We start from the raw sequence: 21206 nt of genomic DNA on the forward strand, positions 1-21206 counted from the left end.
GGAAAGAACGGGATGCAAAACATGCAGAGTTTCTTGGCAACTGTCAAAAGCAATTGGTGATCCGCAAGGACAACTAGATCCAGAATATTTGCTGCACATCACTAAATTAGAGAAAAAAATTCCCCGAAGAATGCACGCACAGTAGTGAAATGCTAAGGCAGCTCTGATGAGGCAGGATTACTGTTTAATATAATACTAAAATAAACTCAAGAACAAAGTGGCAAATGCTGCTCAGAGGAGACCCTCCAGCCAAAACAGCGGAGACCTAATGTCACTGGGATGACCACCATTGGACACTGACATTCTGCTCGGCCTATAAGACATAGAAGCAAGAGCTCTGGCTAGCTGGGACATGAGCTTCATATTTGGTGAGGCAGGGTGCTAGTACAGTGGACTCATTGAAACTTGGACCGACTATGGTCGGATACAACCCAAGAACAAAGCGGATTTTCTTGATCAAAGGATCCCCTTCCAGCCAATAGCGTCGGTCGATTCTCGTGACCCTGCTAGTGTGACAATGCAGAGAGAGACGCTAAAATGCAGGGACGGGACCATCCCTGACCATGGAGGGAGGGACTATCCCCTTTCGTCTGCTACTCCCTACATTGTCAATGTGTGTGATGGATGCGGTGCAGTGGAGACACTGGAGCACCTGCTCCTTCGCTGCGCCGCGTTCACTGAAGCTCGTCGTGATATGCTCGCGGCCTACAGGGCGCTGGGCATATTCACAGACTCGCTCAAGACTCTATTGTGGCCTCAGGACAGTGCGCACACCCATGAGTGAACCTTGGTGAGCCTCTGTGCATTTCTCGAACAGACGGGCTTGACGTCTCATCTGTTTTGCGCCAGGTAAGGACGCACAGTGACGGAACACTCCGCGTGAACTACCTCAGACGAATAACAGCTGGCCGCCCCACCCCGGCTGTTGTGTGCAAAGTGTTGCGCGCGTTTTTTATCTTAATTTTCCTTTCTTGACTTCACATGCGCACATCCTGGACAATTGTATTGTGATCATTTGTAAATAGTGTATATATGACCACACCCTGTGTCCTTTCTTGCTGTCACCTTACCTCTTTCATTTCACTTCTTCATACTGCCTGCTATCCTTTATTTCCGCTGCCCCAACTCAGGTGCCGCCGCCACAGTGATGGCAGATGCCAGGGTTAGCAAAAATCTTTTAACTTCCATTTTTATTATTATTTTATTAAACACTTACTACTACTACTACTACTACTACTGCAATGTCACGGTAGCAGGCTCATCAGAAGCGGCCGATGCCACTCGCTGGAAGTGGGTCCTTTGACAGGGAAAAGCCGCTTTGTTCCTGAGTTGTAACCGACTATAGCGGACTGAGGCTTTCCTTCTGCCCTTGCCCATTTTGTGCTGCCAAGAATTCCATCATCTTTGCCCCGTGCCTACCAAGCAAAAAACTGTGTTGTAATACTTGTTCACATGAACCCGTTCGACCAAAAGAATGTCCCCCATAAACAAGAAATCCAATTATGCGAAACTGCACTTACAGCACCGGGGCAGGCATTGTTCTTGACGCTGGATAGCGCCTGGCGCCTTCCCTGGCTCTGGCTAAGCAGGGACTTGGCCTTGGTGTATGTAACGTCAGGCCCTGAATCAACACAAGAGGAACAAAGGCTGAACAAAGGCTAAGAGTTACTAAGGTGACTAGACTGGAAAGAAAGGCAAACATACTGAAGCGAAGCAAGCAAAACAGGACACTTCTCTAGTGATCAAGTTTACAATGTTCAATGGATATGGCTACAGGTCTACACATATGCAAGTTCACACCTTTGCATGTTTTCTTTTGTTGCCCATAATCACAGGCAATGGTTGTTCCCAGGTTCCCATGACAAGTGCCAAAAAATAAAGAAATTAACAAGTAAAAGCAAAATGTGTTTCAAAAATCAAATTCAACTTGCAAGCAAGACAAAAACAGAAGAAATTTCACTTGCTTGCCAATATATCACTCACCCACTGACAAAATTTGCACAAATTTGCTACAAATTTTCAAGCAGGCCTTGCAGATGCAACGAAAGCTTGCACACTACAGCTGCCTAGCAATATCTGCCTGCCAACCATGACACAGCCATAGTTAACTAGAATGCGCACCAAGGGTGACCGGAACTAAAATGCGGTCGTATATACTAGTGCTGTCCAAACTTCAACAATGGGCATGGCACTGCACTAGTGGCATTTCGCTTCCTCTGCTGAAACAATACCTGTAAAGCGGTTGCCACCAGACAGACAAAATGTGTCGTTCTAACCCTCACATGCCACGACGGGTAGGTTAAGTAATGAACCCTGCGGAGATTCTTGGCCTTTTGGTGCCAGTGACCCTCACACCGGTAAGATTATGCTATTGTACACTTTCCTCTTGGGGGAAATTGGTAAACTGCCACTCATGATCTGCGAGAATTTGCCATATGCGCTCCACCCCATTCTTATCCTTCTAGTTATCTCCCTCTCATGATCCGGATCAGCTGTCACTACCTGCCCTAAGTAGACGTATTCCGTCACAATTTCTAGGCTCTCGCTGCCAATTGTGAACTGTTGTTCCCTTGCTAGGCTGTTGAACATTACCTTGGTTTTCTGCATGTTAATTTTTAGACCCATCGATCTGCTCTGCCTGTCTAACTCATTGATCATGATTTGCAGTTCACCTCCTGAGTGAGCATAATCTTACCAGTACTCACCTTCGGGGCAGAAACGTGGAGGCTAACGAAAAGAGTTCAGCTTAAGTTAAGGACAATGCAGCGAGCCATGGAAAGAAAAATGATAGGTGTAACGTTAAGAGATCGGAAGTGGGCAGAGTGGGTGAGGGAACAAACACGGGTTAATGACATCCTAGTCGAAATCAAGAGAAATAAATGGGCTTGGGCAGGGCATGTAATGCGAAGGCAAGATAACCGCTGGTCCTTAAGGGTAACGGAGTGGATTCCAAGAGAAAGTAAGCGTAGCAGGGGGCGGCAGAAGGTTAGGTGGGCGGATGAGATTAAGAAGTTTGCAGGCAAAGGGTGGATGCAGCTGGCAAAGGATAGGGTTAATTGGAGAGACATGGGAGAGGCCTTTGCCCTGCAGTGGGTGTAATAGGGCTGATGATGATGATGATGAGCCTCACACCACCCCCATTAGTGAACAGGTTTTGGATCCACCCGAAGCACACAAAACTCTGAACAGGGAGCAAGGGGTCATTTTAAGGAAATTGCAATCGAATACTTATATAAATCTTGTCAAATTCAGCTATGTGTTTCCAAATTCGTACGATCTCCTGGAATAAGGGCCCACCCAAACATTCTATGCATTAAACGTTTTTCTCTCTCTCTCTCTCTGCCCCTGCAGGAGCATTTCTCGCAAAAATTCAGGGACCAGACTACTGTGCCGGCAGCCGGCTAAATAGCCACAGGAAACTTTGCTGGCAGTTTGAAAAATGAAAATTGGTTTTTGAGGAAAGGAAATGGTGCAGTACCTGTCACATCTCCATGGACACCTGAACCACGCCATAAGGGAAGGGATAAAGGAAGAAGTGAGAGAAGAAAGGAACAAAGAGGTACTGTAGTGGAGGGATCGGATCCGGAATAATTTCGACCACCTGGGAATCTAACTTGCACTGACTGAAAAAGCGCTGCCATAATCGCAGAATGCTACCTAAAGGCGACACACTCGCAGGTGCTGTCTTCTTTTTCCATTCATAAAAACAAAAAAATACTTTACAATTAAAAAATTACTCGCTGTAGTCATGACTACAGCGAGCCAATTAACCAACATTGTCGACAACCTAAGCCGACATCTATTCTGCAGACTGTGAGCAAAGTAGCCGCCCCCAAAAATCAAAGAACCCCTAAAAGAAAGACTAAATGAACCTCCGTGGCTAAAGAATAGGTTAGTAACTGTTGAGTTTATAGGGGTTTAACGTCCCAAAGCGGCTCCGGCTATGAGGGACGCCGTAGTGAAGGGCTCCGAACAATTCGACCACCTGGGGGTTCTTTAACGTGCACTGACATCGCAGAGTACACGGGCCTCAATAATTTCGCCTCCACTGAAATTCGACCGCCGCGGCCGGGGTCGAACCCGTGTCTTTCGGGTCAGCAGCCGAGTGCCATAACCACTGAGCCACCGCGGCGCCTTAAATAGATCAGTAACAGTTGAAACAAATAATGGGGGTCGTATGTAAGTACCGACACACCATGTATGATGCTCGGGCAAAATCTCGCTGCCAGATAGAGGCAGGGGCGGCGGGCGCGCACCGCGTAGGCGGGCCGTCTTCCTGTAAGTGCACTACACTTGCCCTCACCTGCAGCCGGTAGGGTGCCGGCGTGCGTCAACACAGCGCGGTTCCCCGGGCCTGTCGAGCTCATTGCAGCTGCAGCGTCGGTCGGCTTGGGGACTGCGACAGTTGGGAGGGCAGGGACCGAGAGCAAGCGCTGACGCGGGGGCACGGATGCTCGCGAACACAGAGCGCGAGAGCAAAGTGCTCTGCAGTAGCTGCTGGAATCAAACGGCCAATGGTTGCGTTTGGGCACGCACGAGTAGTTTCAAACACGCTTCTTTGAACGCGCCGCCTGGTGCGCAGACTTTTCTACGACTTCCATTCGGCCTCTTCGGCGAACCTGCGAGGATAGAGGGCACAACATAAAAGTTGAAATTTGACCACTGTAAAGCAAACTAAATACAATGCTTTAAATACTTAGAACTGTTTGATTAATTTTTAAACACAATTTGAAGTTATGAAATATACATTAAAACAAATTTTTTAGAATGATTTTTTGTTTGAAAGTCGGATGCAGTGAGGCACCGGTCGTATGCATCCGTACCAAGTACGAATCAAGCCAGCCAACTGGTTCAGGCAGTGAGGCAGTCAGGTGTGATGTTTTGGTGCTGGTTCGCGTGTGGTTGTGTGGTAGTGCTTTAAATAATTTATGGTTGTAATTATTTGTGGCTGCGCATTTTTTGGCGCTCGTCTGTTTAATTCCAATTTGGCACGGGAAGGGAGCATCTTCCGCCGCCAAAAGGCCTCGAAGTGTGTCTATAAGAGACCGCGGGGAAACCTTATGGTGGATAACAAAGCTCCTTCTTCGGCCTCGAGGCCTTTCGTCGTGATGAGGACTTCTCCAGTTATTAGCATGCTGACAGCTGTCATACTTGCCACCATGCAAAACTGCATTGTGCATGCATACAGGTCTGGCGTTCAGTAGCGACGCAGTACAGTTGGCGACAAGAAATGTGGCTGTGTAAATGGCACTCGAAACGATGAATATTCAGTGATGAAACTGATTGACGCGTTCAACCGCCTCGGCTGTGGTGCACGTGAACTGGCTACTCTCCGGCCCGGGCAGGCGACTTCACTGCCGCCTGCTGCATGACTGCTGCTCCTACCCAGCCCACCCGGGGACGTCAGGCGACTGGCTCGTCGATGGCCGTAACGGTACTGTCATTTTTGGCTTCTTTTGGGGCGCCTTCTTTGTTGCAGCGGGTTCTGGTGCTACAAATTTTAACCAAGACTTTGCGCACCCAGGCAAAGTCAACTAGGCGGGCGTACTGGCCCAACCTGTTGATGAATGTCAGCCATTTCTGCATGACCGAAGCTGCGTCCACGATGTCGAGGTCGATCATATGTCATATTCACCGCTGTTTGATAAGGCAGCGGCTCGTCAGCGAATCGCGCCGGCGTAGGAATACAGAGGCAGACTGCGCCTGCGCGGCCTCCCTATCTAGCGAGCCTCCTTCCCTAGTGAACCTAGATTAGATGCTGCCTTGCTCCAGAGAAGGCTAGCGCTAGAGGCTTTTTAGCTTTGAGAAAAGGTCTGGGCGAGCGGTGTCCACCCACTCTCTGACATGCGCAAGCTCGCCTTGCTTGCGTTGCGTTGACGTCGGTTTCTGAATTCACTTGGCGAGACAGCCACGCTCTCTGTCATTACCGATATGGCTGGCATAGAACTGCTGTTCATATTTTAAAACCCGCAAGCCAGGTCTGGGAAATCTCACTTCTCGCGCAATTCCTGCCTCAGTTTAATTTCATATCGTGAATGAAAGCTCAATTTTAGAAAAATAGCGAGGGTTCGTTGGCCGGTGTAAAAGAACATTAAAATTTTTTTTTCAATAAATTAAGCTTCGTTTTTCTCAGCACATATTTCGTGCGCAAAACTTCATGCAGCCGGCTCTCATTAGTCATCTATTCAAGGTCACTCATTGAGGTCGCGCGAGTCGAATGCAAAAAAAAAATAGGCGTGTTGGGCAAACTTGAGTAATGTAACAGTAAGCATACTGGCTTTACTTTTTGCAGAACGAAAAAAAGAGCTGGAAATGAACTCGGCGTTCTGTGGTATGCGGTAGAGCAACCTCCACAACGGCCATACACGCAAGCACGCTTCCTGCTCGAATCACACTGCAGCTTCTAGCCTGCATGGGCGCGAGGAGTTTGATACCTTCGCAGTAATCAAGGCACTTCCGTTCCCCGCTAATGTTTGTCCACACTACAGCTAACAAATGTATGAGGAAGGCTTTTTCATTGTACCCCACACATTTTTAATCATTTTAAATCCGCAGCTTTGAGAGGCCTCATAAGTAGGTGCAGAGCACGTTGCCGTTGGAGATAATTTTTTTTTATTACAGATACCTCAAGGGCCCTTGGGTGAGGGCTTTACATGAGGGGTATATAACATAGCCCTGGTGTGCACAGAACAACGGTTCTACTGGAATAAGCGGCACTCATCTTTAAGTGGTCTGTCCAGACTGCAAGAAAATAACTGGCCGTCGAGGGTGTCAGAGTAGGCACCAGGTGTGAATGATGGGAACAGCCGTACTAGTGGACTGAGGCCGTTGTTCTTCATCGCTTCCCAAACATTCACAGCATGGCTGCCGAGCGCCGGGCACCACCGTTGCACTTGACGCTAAAACTCACGAATCGTGCTTCCTTTCCACTGTGCAGAATTGATAATGGGAAATGATTGGCCAACAGTTTAGGTTCCTGACGGTGACTAGCGTTGGCAGAACCCGGCGTCCTTCCTTTATGCAGCAATGACTGCGTCCCGGACCTGATTGATAACGATGTATGAAGATAAAAACCATGGCATTGTCACGGAAGCCGGTCCTTTACAATCGAGACACCATGCCGAAGATAGTGCCTATCGATGTGCGGCGCACAATAATTAAATTATCGATGCAAGGTGTACCGCAGCGCGAGATATGCCGCCTCACCGAGAGGTCTACAAGCGCCGTCAATCGTATTATTCAAGCATACAGGGACGAAGACGGACGCCTCGGAGATGCGGCTCGATCCAAACGACGCCGATGCACGTCAGAGGAGTCGGACTACCTCATCGTTGCCGCAGCGGTCGCGGACCCTTTCCAAAGCGCCCGCCAAATCAAGGAATCCCTTAACTTGGCGGTCAGTGAAGAGACAATTAGGAGGCGCATACGAAATGCAGGGCTTCATGGGTTTGTGGCAGCCCAAAAGCCTCATCTTACGGAGCGGCAAAAACGACAGCGCCTTCACTTTGCCCGGACGCACGAGCATTGGACGGCAGAAGAATGGAAACAAGCCATCTTCTCCGATGAATCCACGTTTTCTAGGTGGGATCAACAGCGCCGCGTCTGGAGGCCATACAACTGCAGGTATTTGCTTTGTTTTACACTTGCTTTCCAATAATTCGTGCTCATACCACGTTCATAATCTATAAATCTCAGATTTTCACTGCGCCTTCTCTTGGTGTATATAGGTACGAACCCGGCTACGTTTCCGAAATTCACAGTAGTGGTCGGTGTGCTGTGAACGCTTGGGGAGCCATGAGCAAAGAGGGACTGGGCCCGCTAGTTCGGCTGCCGCCATCGTTCACAGCTGATTCCTACTGTGAAGTTATTGATGTTCACCTCTTGCCATACGCTCTGGACGGACCATTTAAGGATGGTTGCTTCTACTTTCAGCAAGACCTCAGCCCTGTGCACACCGCCAGAGTCGTGCAAGACCTACTTCAAGAACGTGCTGTGCACTTACTTGATTGGCCTCCGAAAGGCGCAGACTTCAACCTGATTGAAAATGTGTGGGGCGCAATGAAAGAAAGCCTATCCCACATGAATCTAGGATCCGTCAGTGCCGACGAGCTGTGGCAGGCCATAGCTGGAGAATGGAAGCGGCTTGGTGAAAAAACGGATTTCATAGGAGCCCTCTACGAGTCCCTTGCGCGCCGACTACAAGCTGCGATCCGCGTGGAAGGTGCATTGACGAGCTATTGAAGGCCGGCATGCTAAAGCTGGTGCTAAACAAGTTCAAGGCAACGGAGAGTTACCTTTGTGTTCTTTTTTTTTTTTTTGCTGTTCTGGAGAAGAATAAGCCCAGCGAGATTCCTGTTGTGCATCTGCACAGTGATTCTCATGCTGTTTTTGTTCAATTTAACTCCTATGGCCTACTCTTCATGAGCATCGTATAGTCATGCCAACAAATGGAAACACGCGATATAATGCAAGAATTCTCACCACAAGGAGGATAGTGAAGCGACCGTTACCACAAGGACTCAGTCAAGAAATACCTTCAAACCTCAGGGGTATTCTTGAGCCTAAAATATAAGATTAATACACTGCTAGATACATGAAAAAAAAAAAAACTCCTATGGATGAAGTAGGCGCTGAGAAACCCGCCACCTTAATTTATTTCTAGAACAGTTTTATTGCCGTTAGCCCTTTCACTCCTGCTAAATGATCGGTCAAGTATTCGTCAAAATGTTTGTTCAGTTCACGATATACAGTGTAACTGAAGAAGTAATTTCACAAGAAATGGACTTTGCACACCCGCTATCGAATCGGAAAAGGGGCCAGCAGTGCTATGGTAGCGAATCCGCGGAGCTCCTTACACAATCATGGAAACCTCGGCTGCATCACAGAATGGATTCATACACCGTCGGCAAACCGCCGCAAGCAGTCCACTTGCGATTAAAGATAACGGTGGGCAGCAAGCGAAAATAGCATGTCACAGCCACTGCACTGCTCAGCACACCTGTCCCTGCGCTAAGAGGCCCTTTCGCTAGCATTCTGGAGCATAAGAGCTAAACTGGGTACCCTAGAGAACGAGGCTCCCTCCTTAGGGAACCAGCGCATACGCAAACCGCGGCTGTAATCTTCCGCAGGCGCGCTCCGCCGGCGCCCGGCCGCCTTCGCGGCGTTCCGAATTATTCTGTGAGCACCTGTACAATCATGCAAACCTGTGGTGGGCCTTATTATTAAGGTGTCAGTGAACTGGATGTGCCAATATTGTCATATAACACAGAGCCTTGCCAGTAAAGCGCATCGCAGACAGCAAGCAACGATTTGCTGAACGATCCCTTGTAATTGCGATCAGCACTTCCAGGTGTTGCGGGGAATTCTGTTGACACGTGCTTGCCGTCGATGGCCCCAACACAGTGCGGCATTTATCACCTCTCCTCAAAGTCTGCCACAACCTGCAGGATAACTTTTAAAGTCAGTACTTCCTTATACCGAACTGTATTGTCTTGGTGTGCAAATTCATAACGCGTCTTTCCGAAGGGGAACGCTATCGCGTGCAGGTTCGAACGAAACTGTTACTTGTTACTGTTACTTGCATGCAGTACATACAAATACACTTTACCATTTTTCTAGCAACATGGCTTACCTAATTGTTACGGCCAAATGATCAGCTGCTGAAATCGCACTCCTAAACCTAAGCTCCTGCACAGTTATCTCAACTTCACACCAGATCTAGCTGACGTGCGAGGTGGCTTGCATGCCCGGCCTCTTCCCGCGATCGAAGGCAAGGCCAAACCCACCAGCAATGTCGTTGCCGTTTTTTCTGTGCTGCACACGCATTCACTACAAGAGCTTGTGCAGCAGCAGAGCACATCAGAACGATGACGACGTCTTCCTCCTTGCTGAGGTCATCATTATACACATCACAAGTGAGGGACAAGTGCAACCGAGGGACTTACTTCGTGATTTTGACTGATGTCAAGCATAGTGATTTTGAGTTCTTGTCTTGCACGGCATGCTGCAGCAATGAATTTCGCTGGGCATTTGTTTTTCATCGTTCTGCAGATTTTGAGAAATTCATGAATTTTCATGCTGTACGTAAAAATGACAGAATAGACAGCTAGGTGGCTCATGACACTTGCCTTTCCTGAGGTAGAATTTCAGTCCCTCTTCACCTCTGTTCTCCACCATGCTTGCAGACATAGTTAGCATTTGCACACTTCATTTTAGTGACCAGTCTTTCCAGGGCAGCACTTATTCGCACATTGGCAACCTTGGCCATCTTCGTGGCTTTTGTAACGAAAAGGAACGTAGCTTCTTATTTGAAAATTGTTGAATTCACTGTCAAATTCTGCAAAACTGCCAAATCTAGCACCAAATTCAGTCATTATGGTCACTTCACATGTGGCGATGAAAACTCCGAAGAACGTGCGGCCACACTGTGGAAACCACAACCGGACGGAAGAGAGGCTAGTAAGGGTTGTTATGCTTGGAAAATGGGTCTTTGACCCCACCTTGAGTAACCGAAAAATACCTTGTTCCATGGCGCTCCTTGGCCGAGACGCCTTTGCGCCATAAAAATCCATCATCATCAATCTATAACGTAATGAATGATTGTAAAAAGTATTTAGCTCAAAACTATGATTGACAGGGTATAAAAAAGAGTAATAAAGGTACATAATGAGGACAATACCCCGTCCATCATTAAAGAAGCAGATAAAGTTTACGTTCGGCGATTTTTTTTTAAAGCAATTTGCCACAGTATAAGAAGTTACCGCCCGTTTTCAGTCATTCTGCTCGAATGCACTGCTTAATTTATAAAGAAACAGTGCAGAAAATTTCATGCAAAATTATTTGATAGAAGAAACGTTATCGCTGCTCGCACGACTATAGGATGCGGAAAATCATATTTTCACAAAAACGGGTTTAAAGATTTGAAGCAGATGTTCAGGTAATAAAAAACATTTAATTAGTCGAAAATCACCAGGCTCGTAGCTTGGGCCCTGCTTTGAAGCAACACAATATTCTTTTGTGCGAGATGAAGCACACATTTTTTTTTTCTTGCCTGTTTTGCATCTCTGGCTGACTGACGTGCTGTCTTCCTCACACAACTGCAGTCACTGGTGAGGCACGCTGTCTTAGTGTAGTAGCTAGGTTCAATGCCTGCCTGCTTCAGAATGTCCAATGTGCCCTTGTTTCCATCATTGAACTGAGCGAGAACATCGCACAACCAAAATAAAAGAATGCGTAGGCTTGCATATACATCTTTTGTAACCCTCTGCCAAACCATCTCATTGAAACACTCATTAGCATGTTGGGTTTTGCCATGCAGGCACTTCTTCAAAGGTTCATCAGAGCAAAGGTCGCTGCATACGGCTTTCATCTTATTGAGGATTTCGTTGGGAAGTCCTTCCTTGTGCTTGTAGCCGTCTTTCTTGAGTGCTTTTGCTCGGTTAAAGCTGCACCAACTCTCACATCCTCGAGGGCAGAGTCCATGCCTGGGGCAGCTGTCAGTGCAGCTTGCGAGTATGGCTTGCTTCAATGCTGCGACATTTCCAACATTAGCCCTGATGGCAATTCTATAGTAATTTTGCAGCCAGTCAATGGGGACATCTGTCAGTTTTCTTTTGCCTCCAAGACCATGCTCTTCTTTAGTTTCCTTAAGCGGCAGCAGACACATTTCTGCACATGTCCTATACATTCAAGCTTCTGGATGCTGCCTTTACTGTAGATATCTTTCACTGCAGCATGACTTTTCGAGTCGCTGTCACCATAAAACTCCATATACTTGAGTTCCCATGTTGCTTCTGACCTCTCAAACATGCGAATAAGTCTGACTGCTTCCATGGCACCAGCAGTACCAGCATGGTTGGCGTGACAGTTCGTAGGATCTGCTTTCCGTTCGAGGTATTTCACACTTGAAGAATTCTGTTTATGTCTCAATTCACAAACTCTACATTTGCTGGAGAGTTCTTCTACATCGATGACTTTGCCAGTATCGCTTGAAATCAATGACACACACCCGTACAGTGACGAATGACCACACTTTTGCCATATGCCATCCACTGACATGCCACACTCGTTTGTCTGGACAAGATTACGCACTCCACTAGCAGCATTAGCCATAGATTTCATGGCAACCATTTGCGCAGCTTGAGAAAGTTTTGTGGACGTTTTCTGGTATGCAGGATGTGAAGGAAGTGGTAGCATGTTCATGACTTCGCAGAATTTGACAGCACATTTGTGTCCTTTGCCAAGTTGTCGCATAGCATAGACAAGGCGGACATTGTTTTTCATTGCGCACCCAGTTTTTTTTAAAAGACTGGAACGTACATTCAAAGCCACACAGACCAGATATAACACCATATGTATAGGAGACACCACAGCAGGTGCATTCGTCCAGTTTTACCGAAGTGATCTTGTATACCGAACAGGCCAAGGATGAAAAACAAGAAGGGATCTCCAAATCTGTGATCCTGTTACCTTCGAGGGGTGAATCTTGCAGTGGGATGTCACAGTCTTGCTCCATATTGCGCAGTTTTGGTGCACTCACCGAAACAGTAGCGTCCACCTGTGTGCTCCACGTTGGGTGCACGCTTGGTGTGCTGGTTCCCTAGGAACTCTCGTTGACGCTTTCTTTTTGTCCTGTACTTTGCCATATTGCAAGGAATACTGTAGTTTTCTCCTTGCAAGGTAGAGCTGTAAGCTTGCAAGCTCAAAATGGCTTATGAACAAGCACAGGCAACCCGGACAAGACTCAAAGCAAGCGCCCGCAATGTAAACAGAACGACGGAGTGACCTGCAGCTTTCTAGTGGAAAGATTTAACTAAATCGAAAACATTAGGTATCACAAAATGTTTCCAAAAGCTTTTATAATACCCCTGTCACACGGACACTTTCGATTATCATTGAGTCAATGCTCATCGAACTCAGTGCAGATCGACGGTCGTCACACGCCCACTTTCAAGTGCAGTCGAGCTCGATCCTTTCCTCAAGAGTGCTTGAAGCCGGTTCTAAGCACAATCGAAAACACTCTCGCTCTCATGAAGCTATAAAAATAAACACAAGTTAACAAAACAAAACCACAATTGTTGTTGTAATTGATTAAAATGTAATACAGATCATTTTTCAGGTACTATGTCTGCTTATATATATGCAAACATTTGAAAATAATCTCTACACCACACTCCAAGCTTCGCCGTCAGTGTAAACAAAGATGGTGTCCTGCTCGTCGGCGCGGAAACTGTGGAGCGAGCGCGAGACAGCCGCTCTCATCGACTGCTGGCAGGACCGCCTAAATGATTTGCGGCGCCAGAAGAGAAACACCGCAGTCTGTGCAGGAATCGCGGAGGCGTTGCGGACCCTCAGGTTCCATCGCACAGCAGCAGAGGTGCGCCGCAATTTTAGAAACCTGACGCAGATACGCAGATATACCGATTTGGCTACGGATTTGGCTGCCGCTTCCCCCGACTGCACAGTGTTGCCGGACATCGCCATGTTGTGACTGTCGCCGGAACATCTGGCGCCACCTAACACACACAAGGGAAACTTCTCAATGAGCATTGAAAATGCTCGTATAGCACCGGATGTTTCGAGCGTGCTCGAAAATCTCGATGCAGATCGAGCTCAATGAGGATCGAAAGTGCCCGTGTGACAGGGGTATAACATACTTAAACAAATTATCATTATGTAATATGTATATGAAGCTGTACTTGTGACGAGATGGTACATACTGCGGAGTCATTATCTTTGTTTCGGTTTCGGATGTGTGCAGGAGGGGTTGCAAAATGTGCCATAACATGAATGGCATAAGATAACGTGATTCTTTTTGCTAAACATTCTTGAATGCACACGGAGATTGGAAATGCTGAATATAAAAAAAATGATTTTTTTTCCCTGAAAATGCGTTTTTGAAGGTGGTGACATACCTTAAGGGACAAAATTTATGGTGGGGCAAGAAAAAAAGATTGAAAAATAAAATGCCCCAGCCCGTGTCACTAGGTATAACGGGCTACCTTAAGGATCAGAAGGAAGTGCTCATTGTGGTCCATGGGCCTATGTGCGACAGGAGTGCTTCTCGCTGCACTGAGCTGAGAATTGATGAGGTCAAGCTCTTGTAGTGCTTTCCTACATTTGGTAGGTCTCTGTGTCTCCTTCTGTTGTGCTGAGGCGCATGGCGCTTCATGTGGTGAAGTTGTCTCTGATAGCCATGCTTGCAAATTATCGGGCGACACAAAAATCTCCTTAAAAGACTGTTGTGGCGATTCTGGCTGAGGATTTTATGCTCCAACTTCAAGCAGCACTTCTCCTTCAACACTGATGTGTCCTCTGCAGGTTGAATGCCATATGTAAATATCGATTACATAGGCAGCATAGTATTTCACTTAATGAGTTTTGCTGGCAGCAGTGAAAACCTTGGCTTCGCTGAAGAGCATGGCAATTAAACCCACTTGTCGACAGACCTTCATGTTCTGTATATTTCTGTGTGAAAACTAGCAAGCAAAAATAATAAATGTGCACAAAATTGGTTGTCAGGAGACATTGCAGTGCTACTTACAGGCGCATATCCATTTGGTCCTTCAGGAACCTCACCCTTTCTAAGTACTGCCAGATTTTGTCTTTCGGGGTGGCTCCTACATCACTCCTAGCGCTGTTCTGGATGTCCTTTAGTTTTGTTCCGATAGGCGTCTTTCAGAATGCACCATCTCATCTGTATGAACTCCATATGTACTGCAAACAGTGCGGAAATTAGTTTGGAAAGTAAAGCGGAAAAAAAGGTCAAAATACTTTTTCAGTGTGCGCAAGAAAGAGCAATGTGCATTCCCAGAGTTGGCTTTCAGGAAGAAAATGTAGACTGGAAACATGCGTCCATAAAAGCAGTTACCATGCGTTAAGCAGGTTGCGAATGAATTATCGGTAATATTTTCCGTGCTCTATGGCTAAACTTTGGGACAACTTCCAGTCCCTCTAGACCTCTGTTCTGCACCAAGCTTGGAGACATAGGTAGCATTTGCATACTTCAGTTTAGTGTCCATCCAGTCTTTCCAGTCCAGAACTTAGGTGCACGGTGACGACCACAGCCATTTTCAGGCTTTGGTAACGAAAAGAACATTGCTTTTTATTTGAAAATCATGGAATTATCTGTCAAAGCGAAGGTGTCAGTGAAAGTGTTCATTTGACTGTACATTTTACCTCCTCTAAGGTGAAGTCGCCAGGTTTAAAGAATAGGTGCTGGCCTATTCTTCTAGCTCACCGTCATTGTCCGGACCCTGAGGGGCTCAAGGACGTGAGCTTTATTCCAAACGTCAAACGGGTTACCAGCTCTCTTACGATGAGAAACTGGCTGGATGATTGTGGGCAGGTGAAGCAGAGTAAATAAATTTTTTTTAGGAAACAAGGTTGTCACTGCTTTATTCATCTGCAGTCGGTGTTATCTTGCAAACATGAAGGAAGATGGATCAATGGGTGGCGACAATTGCAAAAATTAGCTTGCAATAGCTCCTTTTTAACTCTTTGAAGCACAGAAGTTTGTTTTTGCAAGAAAACTGAATTTTATTGCACAAACTGCACAAGGGCCTTCAGAAAATAGATATAAGCAAAAATAAAAAAAATACATATGGCAGCATTGACGATCTGAGGTGGTCACCTTAGGTAACCACCGTGCTGGAATGGGGTCTCCGTTCACTTTCTGTGAAACTCTGCAAAAACCTTTTTGTCCTCTCTTAGACAAAGAGGAACGTTGCACGTTTCGCACATCCATGTCGTTCTTGATAGGTTTGCTTTTGTGCTGCATTTCGCACACTGCCTCGGCATGCACCTCTTGGGTTGGTGCTTTGATTCCGTGGCCCGGACAACTGGAGCTACATATGGCTTCCACCTCTTTATTTCTACTACACGGCTGCTTGTCTTCCTTTTGGGGAACAGACTTGTTCTTCTGCGGTGAATGAACAGATTATGTCTCTCCTAAAACCTTTCAAGCTCATCTTCTGAACCCCTTCCAGTTCACTGTATTTAGGAAGGCGTTCACGACGCAGCAGTCGAGGAAATGAAAAAAAATTCGGTGCCACCATTTTTTTGACTTCCGATCAATCTGATATTGGTTTTTTCGTTGGTCGAATTTATTGACAAATTTCATGTTTTTATTGTAGTCTTGTAGTGTATCTGGGCATTCGACCTATGTGAGCGTTCCATCCTTGTTTTTTCTTTCTACATGAGATCGAAGTTCAGGATCGTGGTAGTTCGACAGCAAGTGGACAGCTCGCTTGTCCTTCCACTTCAGGCACGCCAAGCCGTCATCACTAACAGACCAGTCGGTGTCGCCTCTTTCCATTTTTTTATCCGCCTGCAGCGGCGGCAAGTGTTTTCGGTTTACATTCACCGTTCCACATGCATATATGGTGACATCTCTCAACTCCTTGAGGAGTGGGTAGTTGGTGAAGTAGTTGTCGAAAAACACACGGTGGTGCCTGCCAGCGCAATCTTCAGTAAGGCTTTTTACAACTCTGGCACCCAACTCACGCTGCACACCATTGTCAGACTTTCCTGTATAAATGTCGAACTTCAGATTGTATCCATTACTGGCACACAGCATCCATACCTTGTACCCTCGTTTCACGGGCTTTTTCTGCATGTATTGCTTGAGGGAGCTTCTCCCCTTGAATTTTATCATCGACTCGTCAATCGCCAAAAATTCAGTTGGCAAATAGCTGGCGGCAAATGTCGCCGACAGTTCATTCACGAGTGGTCGCACTTTATAGAGCTTGTCAAAATACGGATCTTTCCTGTCGGGTTGCAGATTATTGTCATTTATATGGAGATGAGATAGCAACCATCCAAACCGATTCACTGTCATCAGGTTTGATATGAACAGATCATGAAGGTCCGGAGCACTAGACCAGTGGTCTCGATAACTCGGGGTTTTTTTGATGCCCATCAAAAGATTTATTCCTAAAAATGTGTGCAATTCTTTCGCTGTGGTCGGCTTATATGGCTTGTTTTCTTGCTGAGCATACAGGTTTGTCTGAAATGCTAGCGATTCTGTGAACGAGTCTCTCCACAAAATGCGAAATACCTCGAAAGGAGTGTTCACTTCAAGGTCCTGGATGCGTTGAGGCACGCCCGTTTGGCACATAAATGAAAGGGGTGGAGATACCCTGTAGCTCTGACACCATATAGGGATGTAGCTCTGACTCCATATAGGGACTGTACCAGGAGTGTGCGACGTTTCTTCGTCGCTTTCAGAGTCCGATGAATCACTCACGGCATGAACGCGGGCTTCCTTTGTGGCACTGGTACGCAGACTCTTATCAGAAGTGCTCGGCTCCCACTCGTCGTCACTGTCACTGGACATATCACCACCAGCATAGCTATCAGGATCCGATGGAATGTCTTCAAAGTGGGTTTCTGCAAGCAAAAGCTAAATTATGCATACAAGACCCTTCAGGCATGGTGGTCACCTGAGGTGACCACCATCGTAATGCTCAGCCACAGCACAATCAGGCCCTGACACTCCGTCTGATTTGTACAGCAGCTCTTCTGCACATGCAAGCTGTAAATTATATAGTTATTTACGCCATACTATGTGTACTCACCTTGAGATTTGTAAAAAAGCTTGGGATCAATCGCACGTGGCTCCATTTCGATTGCTGCACGTAAAAAACAAAAAGAGCAATACAACCAAGGAGGTGGTTCCACCTGGTATGAACAGAAAGAAAGTAGCAAAAAAAGTGGCACTAGTGGTTATAAATTTTACCACTGTGCGGCACTGAAAAAAAAATTTGAAAAGGTGGTCATCTGAGGTAACCACCGTGCTGGAAAGCGTTAACTGGTGGGCTAGTTGGTTACACATACCAAATGAATCCTGGTGCTCAAGAAAGAGACATAGACTGGCAGAAGACACATCGCAAAGCGCCTTTTTAAGCAAAACCAAAACATTAATAACGAGGGAAGCTCCCGATCACGTTAATGATATAAGCTATGCACTCAGGTAGATTCATACAAAGAGTCTGGTATCTGGATCACTCTCAGAGGTGCTACTCTTTCCTGATGGCCTCCCAATGGTCACCTGCACTCGAGCTGTGGCTAACATTAGCTAGGTAGCCCTTCAAAGTTTCCCATATGTCCTCAGTTATATTAATATCAACGCACTGGCAGTCCAACAGCTGCACCACCCATTCTTTAGGTGAGGCTTTGACTACTCATGCAGTACGGACGGAGCTATAATATTGCTGCAGCAAGGAAAAAATGTCTTTAAAATGCCCATCCCACGCATAGGGGAGCAGGTTGGGCTCTAGCACGTCACAGTAGATGGCAGCCTAACAAGTGGGCCGAGGACTTGTACACTGATCACTCCCCCAATGGTTACCGAAAAGCGACCACTGCTTATGACGTGTGTCATCAAGCTGGGCAGTTATCTCATTTGTGAAAAAAAGACATTTGGTGGTAATCATCTCTAACATAATAAATTCCTTTAAGAAGTATTTAGCTGAAAACCCTTACTGACAGGGCGTGAAGAAATAACTTGGCGGCTTACGCATCTTAAATAATTGCTGCAGGAGGACTAGCTAAAAGAACACAGTTTAATTTCTCAACTTTTACTGTAAGTCTTAGGGCTTAGCACACCTTAAAACGTCGTGCTATTCACTTTATAAGAAAACATTTTTTTTCCTGAGGTACCTGCAGTTGTATGGACACCAAGCATGCTGCTGTTGATCCCATTTTGAGGAGAAAAGTTTATGCATCAGCAAAGAATATCTTTCGCCATTCGTCCGCAGCTCGGTGATTGTGTATACACGGCACTGAATTCAAGCATATGCAGAACCACGGAGGAAAGAAAACTGGGGAGTGGCCCCACCCATACAAAACCGTGGAAGACGAGGAAATCGTGGGGTTTGGCCGAAGTTCCATCTTATGAGCTTGAAATCAGCTGACTGCCAAAACCACTGAGCCACTGCGGCGGGTGTCGCTGTGCTTACTGGCGATTGGTGTGTGAAATATCTTTATTTTAGAATGTTGCACAAATCTCATAAATTTTAATAAAAGATGTTTGCAGAAATGACCTGCGAAACCTGAGCTGCACACCTTAAAATCAGCGACTACCACATGCAGTACATAGTAAAGGATGCAGACATACATTCGGTCTAGTATGAAATTTACCATCAATTTACCTCACGGCTATTGATAACAGTACCTTTATCCACTCTGTGTAGTTTCTACTGGCATCCCGGCTTCCTATGATTCGTGTTCAACTTATTGTGTTTGTTGATTGCACGCACACTTATGTCATTCCTAATTTAAGGTAGACTTGCATGTCAGTGCCGATGTGTAAATTTTTATTCATGTTTTCACAGTACTGCCACTCTGTAGTGGAACAATAGCTGGGGCAGGTTAACAAGAAAAAAAATGTACGGTAAACACATATACACATGTGAAAAGGGCACACGTCAGAGTATTCTAATTCAGCCAATATTGCACATGTATGGTGAGCACAAAGAAATGCCAAAAATGAACAACACTATATCAGACATTTATATGCAACTTCAGTGACTGAATTCTCAGTGGCAATGAAAAATAGCCAAGAAAAATAACACCCGCAGCCCTAACGTAGTGACAGGGTGAAAAGATGGGTACTTTGTAAAATGAGGTCATAATCGCACGCTCAAGTCACACACTTTCATAGCCATCTCTCGTGGTTTTTTGAAGCCTGACTTTTGAGGTTTGCTCTTCATGTACTGGCGCAAGCTTGACCTTCCCTTGAATGGAGCAATTTGCTCACCCATGCTCTGTGCTTCCTTGGGGGGAACTGATGAGCATTTTTCCTGGAGAGCATCCAAAAATGGGCGCAACTTGAAAAGAATGTCAAAATTTGGATCGTCTCTTGGCAACATCTTTGTGTTGTCGGCGACGTGAAAAATACCGTCTCATAAGCTTGAATCTGTTTCTGGACATGGTCTCAGAAACAGGAGTGAAGTGGAGCTTTTCTGACCAATACAGATGGTATTGAGGAAATGGGATCAGCCCCATTAGAAAAAGCATGCCTACAAACTGCTCTATCTCATCCTCGTCGGTGTTGATACATTTACCGCTTTTCTGGACAGAGTACAAATTTGTCTGCTCTGCCGAGTGGTCAAACATATGGCAATCAAAGAACTGTCTGAAGTATTGAAACGGAGTCATAACTTCAGGTGGTGGATCGGGAACACAACCTTTCCAAGGAACGTCAATATCCGCCATGGACATTTTTTGCCACAAAAGCATCCTCTTCACTTGCCTTTTCGTGGCAGCCTTTTTTCCATTTACTGACTGGCTTGCTTTACTGTGACAATTTTTGTTTGAAGTAGCATTGGTTTTATTCTGGCCGCTGTCATCTTCACTTTCTGAGCTCTCGCTTTCGAAGTTTGATTTTGATGTGTCAGAAATGTCATGCGGTGACAGCTCATCAAGTTCGCATTCTGAAAGGTGGGGATCATCATCCTAATTGTTTGTAGTGTCGGCAGTGAAGATGTCCACGATCCTATGCCCTCGGAACTGCGAAAGGCGCCTCTATTGCGACCGTCCATAAAACGTGACTGTCCACCATTGTGGGCCAACTCCTGCAGGAATCAAAACATTTGAGAGATTTCACAAAGTCATTCCTTCATTTCAGCGGGTAAAAACTGAGTGCGAGCGTATATAAAGGCACAGAGGGCGACCAGTTTTTTAGAAAGCTCAGAAATATCTCTTACCCTCAGAATAGATGCACGAAATTCCTTCAAGAGTCCACTTGAGCGACCGCAGCGATTGGCGCACGAATTTCGAATGGTCTGAAAAGATCAGTGCCCGTGCTCCCACCTAGCGGTGAGAACACTAGCAAGACTCTTCGAGAAATCATTCCAAGTGTCAGTTTCGGTTTCGCTTTTTGTATCAGTCATTGAAGCCCGCCAGTGGATTGTGATTCCTGCAGGAATCATTGGCCAAGAAAGGGTTAGGAATGAAAAGTAGAAAAGCCCGAAAATATTTTAATGCATTGTATCCAGGTCAGAAACTCAATAAAATTGGAAAAACTTACTGGTGTTACTGCATGTGAGCTCGCGAAGTTTCCACCTTGTTTGACATTAGTTCCACTGAAGAAGCAGAGATGGCAGCACAAAACAGCGTGCATTTCAAGTTGGTGTTACAGAAATGCAACAGCGAGCACAGGAAGCTCCGAATCGAATTTTCTTTTGTTTTGGAGCCATTTATGG

General features: G+C 46.1%; 2 protein-coding genes across 4 annotated transcripts in view; one reads left to right on the plus strand and one right to left on the minus strand.

Moving 5' to 3' along the window:
• LOC144132657 (uncharacterized) overlaps positions 1-4591 on the minus strand; it is a 40830-nt gene extending 36239 nt beyond the window's left edge. The window contains exons 1-2 of the mRNA XM_077665236.1: positions 4304-4591; positions 1521-1621 (exon numbers count right to left, since the gene is read on the minus strand). Coding sequence (XP_077521362.1) covers positions 1521-1621; positions 4304-4367 — 165 coding nt within the window. The 5' untranslated portion in view covers positions 4368-4591. The remainder of the gene's footprint in view (positions 1-1520; positions 1622-4303) is intronic.
• Positions 4592-4873: 282 nt separating this feature from the next.
• The window catches only part of LOC144132655 (uncharacterized), a 197001-nt gene continuing 180668 nt past the window's right edge, over positions 4874-21206 (plus strand). For 2 of the 3 annotated variants that reach the window (XM_077665234.1, XM_077665233.1), the window contains exon 1: positions 4874-5434. The gene's annotated coding sequence lies outside the window, so the exon portion shown is untranslated. Of the gene's footprint in view, positions 5435-6260; positions 7624-21206 lie in introns of those variants that run through there. The other variant, XM_077665235.1, reaches the window with a different exon arrangement.

This window comes from Amblyomma americanum, chromosome 5 (genome assembly GCF_052857255.1).
Source record: "Amblyomma americanum isolate KBUSLIRL-KWMA chromosome 5, ASM5285725v1, whole genome shotgun sequence".
Taxonomy (NCBI): domain Eukaryota; kingdom Metazoa; phylum Arthropoda; class Arachnida; order Ixodida; family Ixodidae; genus Amblyomma; species Amblyomma americanum.